Source organism: Exophiala viscosa, assembly GCF_022695815.1.
Source record: "Exophiala viscosa unplaced genomic scaffold EDD37scaffold_2, whole genome shotgun sequence".
In the NCBI taxonomy this organism is placed as follows: Eukaryota; Fungi; Ascomycota; class Eurotiomycetes; order Chaetothyriales; family Herpotrichiellaceae; genus Exophiala; species Exophiala viscosa.
This window is the reverse complement of record NW_026944354.1, coordinates 4,090,358-4,104,452: the sequence shown is the minus strand read 5'-3', so window position 1 is coordinate 4,104,452 and position 14,095 is coordinate 4,090,358. Positions and strand designations below refer to the sequence as shown.

At 51.9% G+C, this 14,095-nt stretch overlaps 6 protein-coding genes across 6 annotated transcripts; 4 read left to right on the top strand and 2 right to left on the bottom strand.

Moving 5' to 3' along the window:
- Positions 1 to 862: 862 nt before the first annotated feature.
- EDD37DRAFT_295055 (RNA pol II accessory factor, Cdc73 family-domain-containing protein) lies at positions 863 to 2,494 on the top strand. Its single transcript, XM_062811165.1, has 2 exons — positions 863 to 1,642; positions 1,697 to 2,494. Exons 1-2 carry the CDS (start codon positions 1,022 to 1,024, stop codon positions 2,408 to 2,410), a joined length of 1,335 nt encoding a protein of 444 aa, XP_062674039.1. The 5' UTR covers positions 863 to 1,021; the 3' UTR covers positions 2,411 to 2,494.
- Positions 2,495 to 4,013: 1,519 nt separating this feature from the next.
- Positions 4,014 to 5,898, top strand: EDD37DRAFT_647804 (G-protein alpha subunit-domain-containing protein; the record flags this gene model as incomplete). The annotated part of the gene is made up of 3 exons (XM_062817935.1): positions 4,014 to 4,438; positions 4,484 to 5,230; positions 5,280 to 5,898. 3 exons carry the CDS (start codon positions 4,014 to 4,016, stop codon positions 5,896 to 5,898), a joined length of 1,791 nt encoding a protein of 596 aa, XP_062674038.1.
- A 360-nt stretch (positions 5,899 to 6,258) lies between these two features.
- EDD37DRAFT_624386 (monothiol glutaredoxin) lies at positions 6,259 to 7,458 on the top strand. The gene is made up of 2 exons (XM_062816159.1): positions 6,259 to 7,017; positions 7,093 to 7,458. The coding sequence occupies exons 1-2, from the start codon at positions 6,464 to 6,466 to the stop codon at positions 7,244 to 7,246; spliced, it is 708 nt and encodes a 235-aa protein (XP_062674037.1). The 5' UTR covers positions 6,259 to 6,463; the 3' UTR covers positions 7,247 to 7,458.
- An 82-nt stretch (positions 7,459 to 7,540) lies between these two features.
- EDD37DRAFT_295019 (gamma-butyrobetaine dioxygenase) lies at positions 7,541 to 9,518 on the bottom strand. Its single transcript, XM_062811163.1, has one exon. The coding sequence runs from the start codon at positions 9,357 to 9,359 to the stop codon at positions 7,761 to 7,763; it is 1,599 nt and encodes a 532-aa protein (XP_062674036.1). The 5' UTR covers positions 9,360 to 9,518; the 3' UTR covers positions 7,541 to 7,760.
- Positions 9,519 to 10,136: 618 nt separating this feature from the next.
- Positions 10,137 to 11,714, top strand: EDD37DRAFT_559713 (protein phosphatase PP2A regulatory subunit B; the record flags this gene model as incomplete). The annotated part of the gene is made up of 3 exons (XM_062813809.1): positions 10,137 to 10,319; positions 10,376 to 11,021; positions 11,071 to 11,714. The coding sequence occupies 3 exons, from the start codon at positions 10,137 to 10,139 to the stop codon at positions 11,712 to 11,714; spliced, it is 1,473 nt and encodes a 490-aa protein (XP_062674035.1).
- Positions 11,715 to 12,196: 482 nt separating this feature from the next.
- Positions 12,197 to 14,013, bottom strand: EDD37DRAFT_294981 (nineteen complex-related protein 2-domain-containing protein). Its single transcript, XM_062811162.1, has 2 exons — positions 13,759 to 14,013; positions 12,197 to 13,667 (listed from the first exon to the last, which is right to left on the bottom strand). Exons 1-2 carry the CDS (start codon positions 13,844 to 13,846, stop codon positions 12,403 to 12,405), a joined length of 1,353 nt encoding a protein of 450 aa, XP_062674034.1. The 5' UTR covers positions 13,847 to 14,013; the 3' UTR covers positions 12,197 to 12,402.
- Positions 14,014 to 14,095: the final 82 nt, after the last annotated feature.

The following is a 14,095-nucleotide window of genomic DNA, read 5'->3' as shown; positions in this document are numbered from 1 at the left end:
GCCGACTTTTCATGCTGAGTGCCATTGAGAAGTTATTGGGCTTCGAGAGCCAACGACTGTCAATGGCCTCTGCCTATGTCTGGCTACCACGGTCCTGCATGGAAAGATTCTGCATAGCGAGGGTGTATGGAAAGGCGTTGAAACTGTTTAATCGGCATAACTTAGCGAAATGCTGCCCATTCTGCATTTGCATCGGAAAGATACCCCTGTGGAGGATGCATACGGGATGGGTGCAAAAAGAGAACTGGGGGAGCGGCTCTGGAAATTTGCCGGCTCATGTGTCATAGGGCTGCGGAGAGGCCACATTGGGATAGAGACGGGCTGACTGGATATCAACCATTACATTCATGGCTTCATGTTCGTGTGGTTCTGTGCTAACATTACTGATATCGAGCGTAAATTAGCTCGGTTTGTGCTACCGGACTTCTGGCAGCTATGTACCACGATCGACACTCGTACGATGTCGGATATGCTGTGACCACCTTGGTTGAAGCAGGTCACGGACTCACAGCACTCCGTGAAAGGGTGTTGCGCCAGAGACAGCAGCGTGTACAAGTGAGAGCAGGATGAACGGTCAGCTGAACATGTACGTACATCCGGGAAATCATCTGGCGGACGATCATGTCCTTGTAATCCTGTCATGCAAGTCCTACACCGGTCTGGCATGAAGTATCCATCGTGCATGTAACCTTGTCCTTTAGTAGGAGTTCATGACGATAACACGGGACATAGCAATGACTTCAATTGTGGATCTGCATGCTCTATCGCTGAAAAGGGGCGAGAAGCGAGTCGCAAGCAAGGCTGTGGTAGCCTTATTCACGGAGGAATGATGTTCCGGACAATGCAGTGAAACCGCATTGCAGCGCGTTTTGTTCGCAGCGTGGAATTCACCAAAGTGCCATGCAACACTTCCCGTCCACGACAGCATGTATATGTGACGAATTCCAATCCTGAGAAACGTCAGCCATCGAGATGTTATAGGGACACAAACAACAGATCAAGATTTGTACATTGCGACGCAATGGCAACCCTGGACGCATTACAATTGCTCAAATCCTCCATCGCAGCATCGAAACCGCCAATTCTCACAAAAACCTCGGATCCTGCGAGCGCAGGAGAAAACCCGACAGACTCCTTTGTCGAAGCCACTTATCTCTACTTTACCTACCCCAACTCTCTGTGTCTGCCGTTAGACACGAAGACCAGATTTATATCTCAGAATCCAGACACAACAGAGGTTGACCTGCGGAGTATATTCTTCGCTTGGCTACAGAAAGATGTCACGGTACCCGAGTACATTGCCCTCGCGGCCGAGCTGGATAAACAATTGCCTGAAGGACAGAAAGTGCGCAACCTGATATTCGTGGAGAGGTTGGACTTGATCACCTGGCTGGAAGGCGCATCAGATGAGTCGGAATATATCAAGCCCATTGAAGGTGCCGCGGCGGCGGCCGACGCCGCCAGAGCAGCGGATGTTGCTGGAGGTGCTGCAGTACCGACAATCAGCGGCTCAGGTGTCGGCGTCACACAGACGGCGGGTGGAAGACCAGTCAAGGTGATTGATGCGAGGCTACAAGCTATCTACAATGGCGAGCGGAAGATGGGCGACCACAACTCCGTCTTGCGCGGCGTGAAACCTACGGTGAGAAGAACTCCTGAGGAAATACAGGATTTGGGCTGACTGATATCGACGTAGGACTTTTCTCACGTTCGCAAACATGCAGAGACCTTCCTCGGTCGACGGAAGGGTGTGCCATCGTCGTCTAAAGCAGGGCAGGTTTCCAAATCCGCTCAGCTTGCGAGTCGACCGGCTGCAGCAGCTTCTATACCAGCGAAAGTCCCATCAGCAGTTTCGTCGAAACGATCAGATCCGATCATTCTGCTGTCTCCGTCCGCATCGTCCCTGCTGCGCATGTCGAATATCAAGACGTTTCTCGACACTGGGCTCTACGTGCCGCCTGATCATCCGACCTTGTCGACGCAGACGACAGCTAACTTGCTGCATATTACGCGTACGCTGCATTCACTTAGCGAGAAACCGTATCGGTTCATTCTCGTCGATTCTCCCGAGCAGTTCAAGCCTGATTACTGGAGTCGAGTCGTCGCGGTGTTCACAACGGGTCAGATATGGCAGTTTAGGGGGTACAAATGGAGAGAACCGCAGGAGTTATTCGGGCATGTTCTTGGTATCTTCGTGGGTGAGAAAGGATTGCCAATACCCGGAGAGGTAAGAGGCTGGGGAAGCAGTGTCAAGACATTCGCTGTCGAGCGGTGGGATGAGAGGGCTCATGGCGGCAGTGTGGATCAGGATACTCGGGCCGGGAGGCGGTGGAGGGATCGGGAAACGGTCGAAGAGGTGTGGCGCTCGATTGAGGCCTATATGAGAGGGCGTGGAGAGTGGAGGCGATGAGTGCCCTCAAGGTGTGTTCAAAGGTCAACAGTTTCATGGGTGGACTATTGTTCCAGCACGAGCATACATCATCCTGCCCAGCTCAGCGACATTTTTTCAAGTCCTGGGAAGTGCTCTATAGGGTGCATTTGCGCACACGCACTGGGCATTGGTCTCAAAAAGCCAGTCATGGGCTGCTGGCTACCAATGTCAGTAACAGAAGCACAATCAATGGTCGTCGGATGGGTATCTGAATTGTTGTACCGACAAATTCTACAAGGAGCGAGCGCTCGCAGGAGTACGATCTACCTACAACGACGACCGGCACAAAATCGAACGGTCGGGTGTCGGAAAGTCTTGATGCTCGCCTCGAGGCTTTACTCCATGCATGCAGCCATGGTCTATGACTGGACGACCTTCTTCATGGCGTGAACATGCTGTGCTTGTCTAGGAGAGGCATGATGAATTTTACGGACCCTGGACCTTCGTAGGGCTAACGTACTTAAGTAGAGGGACCGCTTCGCGGCTTCGGGCGGCAGGGGCGGTTCCTTCCGGGCTTCGGAGGCTTACCAAGAGTCCGTTGCGCGCTTGTTTCGACTTTCGCACTTGCTAAATGCTTCTGAAGAGACTCCATTTCAAGTACTCACTATCCTTCACAATAATTCATCATCAAGGGGCTTTACTACTGCTAACCAGCCGGCCTTGGGGGTTATCCTCATCTTGACTGTGTTGCAGAGACGTTGCAAGCACATGCCTCTACAGCAGACACATTGAAACCTGTCACCGGTTAGGACCTGACAAGTCAATGCAGACACGGGTACAGATACTACCTCAGGTATGCTCCTGTTCCAGAATCACCTTGCTCTCCAGGCAAAGCTCTCGGAAATGCAGTACTGCTGCTAGAAGCTGGTGAATTATCCCTACCGAGCAGAAGCCCTGCGTTATCATGCGTTTCAGAGTTGCGACGTGGCGTTCATCAAGTCAAGAGCATCGCTGCAACCAAGTTCTTTTGTCACGAATCAGAGCATCTCCCAGCAGCCACCATAGAGTTTATCACCTCATCGCCCTGTTGACATGCTTTCAATAGGTCTAGAGAGTGCTGTTGTATTTCCTTTGGCCCCCAAGTGTCCCTTCTGTGGCTGAATCAAGGTGGCAGTCGCTCAACGACGTTTGCTCCCTAGGGAAAGTTTTCCTCCTGCGACAATCAGCAAGGTGCGCAGCCATCGGTTTGCCAAAGATCATTGTCTTCAACATGTGGGAATCAAACGTTCCTGTTCGAGATCTGCCCGGTTCCGCGTCGGCTCCTCATGCCTGGGATAAGGACTATTGAACCCCAACCTCGGTTGGGAGGAACCGACGAGCGATCATACGCCGTCCGGGGTATTTGACGCAAGATAACAACGCGCGCCTAAGGGACTCAGCCCAATCACTTACGGAGTACCTTTCCTTCCTGCATGCTGTACAAGATACCATGTCAACAACCCTGCGCAGATGGTGGGTCAGGCTGAAATGCTCGCTAGGTGAAGCAACCTACTGAGCCCGATTCACTTATTCCTCCTGGACATTCAACAGCAGATTATACCCGTCTCTACTAAGCTCAGAGACCTTTACCAATGTATACGCGATGGAGGTTCTTGGTCTTGTAGCCACTATCGGCTCTGCCGTGCTGACTATTGGGAAATCTGTGCAGACCTTGACGACTCTCCGGCAGAAATACCAGAACTCAGAACTCAATATTACCCTCCTCACAGGCCACCTTCGGACCGTTCGAGCTGCGCTCTGTCAGGTTCAGATCTGGGCTGAGCGATGTCCAACCGTCGAGTCTGGTCATGGTCAGTTCATGGTCGACGTCGAGGACGCCGTGAACGGTTGCGGCGTAACAATCGACCACATTCACGCCCACATTTCCAAGTTCGAATGGGAGACTGATGGGCTCAAGCCCCGGAGCAAGATCACTCTGCTTCTCGATGACCAGACGATGAAAGATTTCATAAATTGTCTCAATCATCAAGTATTGGCTCTCAACCTCCTCATAACTGCATCAAAGTGGTAAATAACGCTTACCCCTGACAATGCTATTGCTGACTGTGGGAGTTCGACACAGCACGAGCAACAACGGTTGCTCCAAAGGAAGGAGAGCAGAGCGATTTTCAACCGAGCCAAAGACGATGCCACCTCACTTGTGGGATTTCGAGATTCTGCCTCCTTCACTCCTTCGATTGGGAGAACCTCATCCGCTCGATACTCTACGACTTCCGGTCTCTCGAAAATGTTCGATTTTGATGATGTCCTCCTTCGGCACAAGGTGTATCAAAATAGCTTTCGGTCTATGATCAGGCGTGCGGTCAGCCCCACGGAGTTGTTGAACGACACAAAGAGGCACAAAAGTGCTGAAGGTCCAGCAGAACTTGAACTCAAGACCACAGCCAAACAATCTGCAAAAATAGATCTCAAGCTCAAGGAAGATGCCCGGAAGCTGAGAACAGAGGTCAAAATACTCGCTATAGGGGAGCAGCATGGCAGGTCCTGCATTGTGAAGCAGATGAGGCACCGGTGGGGCTACCCTTTCTCTGACAAAGAGGTTGAGCAGTATCGAAAATGCATCACAGCTCTTGCAGTCAATGCACTAGTTGCTATCCTGGACTATGTGCATGAGTTGGGTGTTGGTCTTGTCAGTCAAGTCAGTCGAGACCATGATGAACTTGTCCGGAAGTTTGCAGCAACTGGAGGCGCAGAATGGAGGGCCACTGTTGACATTGCGTCGTCGGTGCAACATCTGTGGCACAATTGGCATGTCCGACAAGCTTTTGCTGCCATGGAACAACATGGCCAGACACCATAGTAGGCAAGGTCGTTCCCTGTCATACAACAGACTCTAACGTCGCTTTAGCTTCCTCAAAGCCAGTGACAGGATCTGCCAGCCAGATTATGTGCCTACCAACATGGATATCATCAGAGCCCCTGAGATAATCGATACAATGAAAGAGACGGAGTTGACCATTTCTCCCTCCGATTCCGATATACTTCGAGTCATTGAGATCAATGAACAACACGCGATGAAAGTCATCTCGCAATTTGCCGACATACAGTTCTGTCTGTTTGCGGTCGACATGACATGCTACGACCGTTACCAAAGCGAAAGCCCCAAGTCCAATGTATTGAGAGACCGACTTTGGAACTTGAGAGCTGTCTGTGGGTCAACATACTTTACCAGGACCATCATCCTACTTGTCCTGACAAATGCCACCGCTTTCGCAAAGAAGATAGCCTCATCGCCACTACAATCGCATTTCCAGGACTACGCCGGTGGCAGTGACGCCAATGCTGCCACAAAATACATTCTGAAAAAGTGCAAGCAAGCCAACTATAGGGCTTTGCCGCTCTTTTGGCACATTTTCGATTGTGCTGTGGAGGAGGCTGAGGCCAAGGCGACGGACGAGTTCTTCAGGCAGTCTGCTGCCAATGCCTCGGTGTCGTTGATCCGTGAAATCTTTGTCAGTGGAATCTAGGGCAAAGGTGGAACTGGGATTGTTGTAGTAGAAGTGTCATTGTATCTGTATTTGACATGAGGGAGCGAATATTACTTGTAGTCTATCATGTACAATAGCGTAAGGGAGAATGGCCCTAGTGATCAGATATCCTTAATGAAAGGAGCGATGGCATATCATCCATGAACCATCCTAACATTACCTAGGTAATGCAGCAGAAGCGTCTCTGAAATACGTTGATCTTCAGTTCAATACGCCCGTGGAGAAACCTGTAAAAGGCTGCCCTTCGATAGCAGATCCCATGGAGGCGACAAGGCTGAGCGATAAGGATTGGGGGGTGGATGGCGTCATGTTCTCGCCGAAAAACATCTTTTTTTGGCCGGTTCCGATTCCGCAATGGGCTGCAAGTGGTGTGCTGCGTCTCTGTGTGGTTGTTTGACCATTACTCAATTACTCAACTTCATCGTCACAGTGGTCGTCGCGTTTTCGCCGCTTGACTAATACCACATTTCTAGTACTCTTCGTCTTGCCTCACTCACTTCCCTGTTGACTGAATCCTGTGACTGGCTCACCCTCTCTCTTCAACATGGCAACACTCAGAGGAGTCGACTCAGAAGCCAGCTTCGATCAGACCATCAAAGATGCCGCGCCCTCAACCCTGTTCGTCCTGTACTTCCACACCCCTTGGGCCGCTCCTTGCGCTCAGATGAACACCATCCTCAGCACACTTGCGTCGACGTACCCTGCCGACTCGGACATCAGTTTTCTATCGATCAACGCGGAAGAGCTGGCCGATGTGTCGGAAAGTTACGATGTGACGGCCGTGCCGTTCCTCGTGCTCCAGAAGGGAGGCAAGACGTTGGAGACTGTGAGTGGGAGTGATGCGACTAAGGTGCGCGCTGCGGTTGAGAAGTACGCTGGGACCGGCAACAAGAGTGGTGGTGTGCCGCCGCCACTGCAGGCCACGCCACAACAACAGAATGGTCATGTTACCAGCAATGAAGATGCGCCGACGACTACCAAGGATTTGAGTTCATATGCGCCGAAGAACTCGGATCCTCAGACTGCGCCGGACTTTTCGGGTAATGCTGGGTCTAGGGAGGAGTTGGATGAACGTTTGGGAAAGTTGGTTAAAGCTGCGTAAGTCAAACACACTCTTCCAAGGTGAGTCTCGAGGGGGGTATGGAATGGTTAGCTGACTTGCTGGAACGACAGACCGGTTATGCTGTTTATGAAGGGAACGCCGAGTGCGCCTCAGTGCGGATTTAGTAGACAGTTGGTCAGCATTTTGAGAGAAAATCAGGTTAAATATGGGTATGTTTACTATGCGCATGCAGAGGTTGTGCTTGAAGGTATGGACATTCGCTGATGAGGGTCTAGATTCTTCAATATCCTGGCGGACAGTGATGTGCGAGAGGGGCTCAAGACGTTCTCTGACTGGCCTACGTTCCCGCAGTTATATACTAATGGAGAGCTTGTGGGTGGGTTGGATATTGTAAGTCACTTCTATAGGGACGCTCAGGCGCTCGTGTGATCAGTTACTGACATGCTCATGCAGGTTCGTGAAGAAATGGAGGCAGATCCAGATTTCTTCAAGCCATTTGCCGCAGCGCAGCCAACAGCGTCTACGTGATGTGACTGTGCAGCTGGGGATGTATGATAGATGACGACCTGCATGGGGATGACGAGCTCTATGAGACTTCAACAATGCCGGCGTCATGGTATGCAACGGGTCTCTACATAGCGATCACTCGTCATAAGTGGTAATACAAAAGACAGTTATATTCGGAATGCTCGTGAGCACAATCGCTACGTAGCTGCTATGCAGATCATCGCTTCTAAAACCACGATACAACACAAGAAGGCCGAACAGCGTGTTGCCACTATGCAGGCAACTTCCCTGAAATAGGAGTGGTGTCTGCATCAGCCTCACCCTCTGGGTTTGGGATAAATTGATAGAACCTTCCCTTGCGCATCATGGGCATGTCATCAACGACGGAGACGGCCTTGCTGATAAAGTCCTGGCGGTTGAGGTAGGCGCCGCGCAGCCACCGTTTGCCGGAGTTCATGTTAAAGGCGTTCCGCGCATGCACTACACGGAGATTGTCGAAGATGACGCAGGTGCCGCTATCCATTTTCTCTTCGACCACGTTTTGTTGCTGCTCCATGATGTCGGAGAAGGCTTTGCTCGCCTTGACGAACAGGGCGTGCTCCTTTTCGCTCGCCTGTGGCTCTATATAGCCGACGAAAGGAGGCGACCAGAAGACGCGGCCGACATCTCGGATCAGCTGTTCGTGCTGGGCGAACATGATCTGGCGGGGCGGTTCGTCAACCTTTCCCCGGTCCATTACCGTGGGTTTTTGGTCCGAGTAGAAGAAGCCGTCGTTGTCGTACTCGTAGCGGATGAGGAAATTGCGCAGTGCGTCGAAGTACTCGGTGCCATACTCGGAGATGAGTTGGTCGAGAGCCTTGAATGTGTCGGCGAAGCGCGACTCGCCTCCTTCGCAGGTGTTGTGGACGCAGTGCAAGAATTGGAAGCCCGGCGGATCGCGCATATATAGCAGATCCATGTGGAAGCTGAGATATTTAGAGGTGTAGGCGACGTTTTTGGCGTTGGGAACGGACCTTACATCCCATGTTGGGCCGTAGAAGGTCTGTTGTAACGGACCGATGCGATTGACGATTTGTGCGACAGAGTCTTCGGTCTCGGGGACTCCATCGAGGAAGAGTAGGCCGTCGCGCCAGAGGAGGTGCATTGCGTTGGCGAAGGTGGGGCCATGTGTCATATAGTCGTTAAAGTCGATGCGGCTGGTATCTCGCTGGAAGGACTTTTGGTCCCAGAGCCTGAGAGGTCGCTTGGTGAGCTTGTAGCGCTGCTGGTGGCGGTAGATGGCTGTTAAGTTGGCTATGGTCTCGTGGTCGAATGTACTTGTATGGTCGGGGGAGGCGGAGGGGATGTCATTGTTCCAGCGGACTTTGACGATGCCTGTCTTCTCGTCGAGTTGTACATCGCGAAATGATGTGTCGGATGGTATGTCGGAGTAGGAGAAGTTGCGTTGTTTGTCGGATGAGTCGATGCACTGCGAGCATTTACAGGCATCGCGAACGAGGATTGGTGAGATGAGCGGTTGGCGGACGCCCGTGGTACTGGAGACCTGCTCTAAGGGGTTGACAGGTTCGTACACAGAATTTCCGTCCTGAGCACCCGGGTCTGCATCGTCGTGAGCAGTAGTAGTAAGCTCTGTCCCGAATGGCGTCTTTACTTTCCCTCTACGTCGACCTCTGACTAACTGTTTTCTGATGGTAGGAATGCCGACCTTTTTAGTCAAAGTACCCCATCCAGTCCCTATATTGAGAGTCCTGGTTTGGTGACATCGTGGCACATTGAGCTTGATCCTGCTCCGTGTTGTGGTATGACCTGTTACATTAAGGTATTTGAGGGAACGCCCAAGGTGAGATCTGAACAAAGATGATGTATGCATCGAGCGATGCGTCCACTCCGTTGCCCTCAAATCACGGACAAACCGAAAGGGAGCAGAACTTCATTGAGCGCGATTTACGAGACCAACTCGATGCGATATAAAGACGGAGGATCATGAAGAGGAGAAATACCTTTGATAGAATGAAAGTGTAGTTCCGAGGTCTGCAAGGCTGTGCTAGATCGGATATGATACTAGATTCATCGCTTCCTGTTCTTGCCAAGCTCGGGCCTACATGCGGCTTGGCACTATGTCATTATTATTGCCCGCCTAGAAGTGCATGCCCGGAAAGCCTGTACCTAATTAGCGGCAGTACCTGCGGGCGGCGGGCATTCAAGCTTGTGCTCATGCTGGTCTGGCTTGTTGCTCCTCCTCCATCCATCTCGTAGCCGCGCGACTCAACTTGTATCTTGCATGAATTGCTATTTCTCCCACGATCACATTTACATTCCACCCCACGCTGACATCTGATATCCTTTCTCACATCTATCCGTCAGCCACGAGGTCACAACTACATCCATCAGCTGCCGTTACTGCTTTGTTGCCTGCACGTCAACGCTGACAAAGCCCTCATTCCATCCTGATCAACTCCATCCCTCAGACTCACCTTTCGTCACTTCAAACAACGTACATTCATCCCACCCACTCACCAACAATACTCTAGGTCGGCGCCGTCGCTCATGCCACCGTTGCAGTAGATCCATCAACCGATCTTGGGTGTTTTTGGGTGTGTGCATCTTGGACAAGAAGGCGGTCTCCCTGCGCACAGGGTCATGAAAGATGGTGGAGTCGGAGCCCGGAACTCCCACTTGGAAGTTCACTCAATGTTTTGGCGACAAAGGAGATGTTGAGGACATCACAGAGGCCGATATCATCTCCACGGTCGAGTTCGATCACACGGGAAATTACCTGGCTACGGGCGATAAGGGTGGTCGTGTCGTGTTATTCGAACGAAACGAGACTGTATGTCCTTGTCATTCATCCCTGCGTCTGCTTCGATACTAACATCTCTTCCGCAGAAAAAGACCTGCGAGTATAAATTCCACACCGAGTTTCAATCTCATGAACCTGAATTCGACTACCTCAAATCCCTCGAAATAGAAGAAAAGATCAACAAGATCAAATGGTGCAAACGTCAAAATGCCTCGCATTATCTGCTATCCACCAACGACAAGACCATCAAGCTATGGAAGGTTTTCGAGAAGTCGCTCAAGGTCGTTGCAGAAAACAATCTCTCAAATGAACTGACCCCGGGCGGAGTGGGTGGTGGCGGTGCCCCTCGTGCAAATCCTGTTCACTTCAAGGATGCTTCGCAGTTGAAGCTTCCTAGGTTGACTCACCACGACACTGTCGTGGCAGCGGTCCCTCGACGAACGTATGCCAACGCGCATGCCTATCATATCAACAGCATCTCCGTCAACAGCGACGGTGAGACATTCATCAGCAGTGACGACCTCCGTATCAACCTATGGAACCTCAATATCCAAGACCAGAGCTTCAACATTGTGGACATCAAGCCAGCCAACATGGAAGAACTTACCGAAGTCATCACAGCCGCGGAGTTTCATCCGATAAACTGCAATAACTTCATGTATGCCAGTTCAAAGGGCACCATCAAGCTTGCCGACATGCGTGAGAGTGCACTGTGTGATCAACATGCAAAACGTAAGTTTTCCCAACCTAGTCCAGTTTCACAACCTGACTTGTATTGCAGAATTCGAACAAGAAGAGGATCCTTCGTCCCGATCCTTTTTCTCCGAGATCATCTCCTCCATCTCCGATGTCCGCTTCTCGCACGACGGCAGATACATCCTCTCAAGGGATTACCTGACAGTCAAGATTTGGGATGTGAACATGGAGAAGCAGCCAGTCAAGACAATCCCGATACATGAACATTTGCGGCCTCGATTGTGCGATACCTACGAGAATGACAGTATCTTTGACAAGTTCGAGGTCGTCTTCAGTGGGGATGGCAGCAATGTGATGACGGGAAGCTACAACAACAACTTCATGATATATCCATCGGATCCAGACCAAGAGACGGAAGTGGTTTTGCAAGCCGATAAATCCGCCTTCAAAGCTAAGAAAGTTGGAGTGCCGACGCCCATCAATACGGGTGCGAATGGTGCTAAGAAGGGAACATCAAGAGCTGGAAGTCCAGCCGCTGGTACAGGCAGCAGGATGAGAAAGGAGACTGATGCCGACCAGATCGACTTCAACAAGAAGATACTCCACATGAGTTGGCATCCGTTTGAAGACAGCATTGCTATCGCTGCTACTAACAATGTAAGTCGCCTCTGCTGCATTTCATGGACTGTCACTAACCGCAACCAGCTCTTTGTCTTCTCTGCCCTCTAGAGTTGTCCTGGTGCAGGACTGTGCGTCAAAGTTGGCCAGACGTTGTCCTGGCAGACACCGCGCGCATGAGGGTGCTTTTTGGACGGGCGCCCACCTCCGCGATGAGGTTGTCCCCTTCTTTGTGCGCGGCGCCCGGAAAGACCACGTCCAATGACATGGAGACACAGAAAATGATGCATGGATTGCCTGGCTGGGGACATTGTCGAACATCAACCTTCCCACGCTGGTTGCGACCTCTTTGAGAAGGAAGAATGTGAATTGTGTGGACTCATGCATGGAGGACTCCACTTCCACATCCTCATTGGAGGCAAAATGCGACAACCTGCTGAACCCCCTGTTGGATTTTATCACGGGCTATTGCACTGCTTGAGATCGACCTAGATGAATGTGGGACGTTGAGACTGGCTATCCTGCACTTCAGCTAATGGGATTGGTACGGGTGACGATTTCCGAGGACTTCTGCGTGCTAAAGGGCGAGCTGGCATTGAGTGCAAGTTGAGCATGTTGAGAGACTGAGCGACGATGCGAGTGATACGAGGCAAGAGCCTCCCGAATCACAGATAAGACAGCGCTGAGAATTGTAGTAGACAAAATCAAATGTTTTAAAGATAGACCAGCGTCCAGTTTGAATGATACGTGCCATTCATCGCTATCAGGGCTATACCTTGTAATGGACGAAGAGTGATGTTTACTGCGCACCTCCGTCTGGCTCGTACCCGAAAGACTCCAAGCCTCTCTCGGTTGCTATCGACGCTGTAGGCTGAGGCTGGCCATTGGAAGCACAGGCATCCACGGATGTCCCGTTCGCACTGGCAGCGGCGGCAAGATGCTCCCTGGTCACCCGCTCCAGCTCGTTACCAGCTTCCTCCAAGCTAGTCTGAATATGCGCCTGGCTCTCCTTGATATCGAGTCTTTCTCGCGCAATGTCAGCACGGCGTTTCTCGATCCTCGCCTTCTCGAATTCCAGATGTGAGACCATATCCCTTAGCCTGGCCAGACCGACGCTGAGCTTGGGAATGGGCGTGGTCTCACGCGGCTGCCTTGGCCGATTGGCCTGCCTCGTATGTGCGGCGTGTGCGGACAGGCCGTCCATGCCCCGATGCGTTTGAGCGGACTCGTACTCCCTGTGCCGGTCGTAGTCTGAGTCATCGGACTGGTCTTCGTCGGACTGGTCATCGGATCCTTCGGCGTGGTCGATCATCGTGCGAATGGCCTCTCGTTCCTTCTTCGTCTGCTCGCGCTGGCTTTTGCGAGATAGCGACACACGGCCTGCATCTTCGACGAATTCGTCGAATCCTTCGGCTATATCTTCGTCGTCGGGGACGAGGCGTGTGTCTTTGTCGCGGGTGGGCGCCGTGTACGACCCGACTTGCATGCGGCGGGGCTTGAATTCGCCATCGGAATCGTAGTCCTCGAGGGAAATGAAATCCTCGCCCGAGGGCGCAGAATCAGTGATGGCGTTTGCGGCTTGTTCTTTGGCGAGACGCGCGCGACGTTCTTTCTTCTCCTTGATCTCGGCTGTTGTGGGAATTCTGGAGGATGATGGTCCTGATATGGCGGCTTTGCCGAATTTGCTTTCGAGGTCGAGGGCTGTGTTGGTGGAGGATGGGTCGATGAGGTCGAGAGAAGGGCTGTCCCGCGATGAGAGATCCTGGGGTGTGGAGGGGGTGGAGTTGCGCAGTTCGTCGAGGTAGGCTTTGCTGTACGACGGTCTGTCATGGTCTTGCGCCTCGATATCGGCTCGGTCTCGTGTTGTAGTTCGGTTGAGGGCGTTTTGCGCCGCGCTCGAAAGGCCTAGCCTTGATGGCTTGGATGCCGGTATTGACGCTTCTTCGTCCTGCGAAGGGTCTGTCTTCGCGGCATCCTGCTCTTCGCCTGGATTGAAGGATACTCGTAGTTTGGATTTCGTTTTGGGTGCGTTTAGTGTTGGCCGTCGTACGACAGGGCCGGAGTCTGGACTTTCATCAGCGTTTCTGCTTCACACTAGAGAACAGGACAGCGTCAGAGAGGGATGCTCAAGTGAGGCGCTGGTGGATTGACATACCTTCTTCAACATCTGCTGGCTGCGTGTCGGGTTCGTCTCGGGAGATGATGCGCTTTGGCTTGCGCCGCGGCGCACTGAACAGTGACATTGTAAAATGGGTTGCGACTCAGGAGTCGTCGATGGCAGAGCCGCTCTCTGGTGATTGCTTGAGTTGTAAGCTGGACTTACACAGAATCCTCTAAAACAGATTGTAAAGTGCAGATTCTTGAAATGCGGGCATGAAAATAGCTGTCTGACAAGATGAGGCTGTGGTCGTTCGACAGGAAACTGGGGACAATGCGTGCCGTCATGCAGAGATATTTCTTCCTACTGCAGCCTTGCCCAAAATCAGCCAATC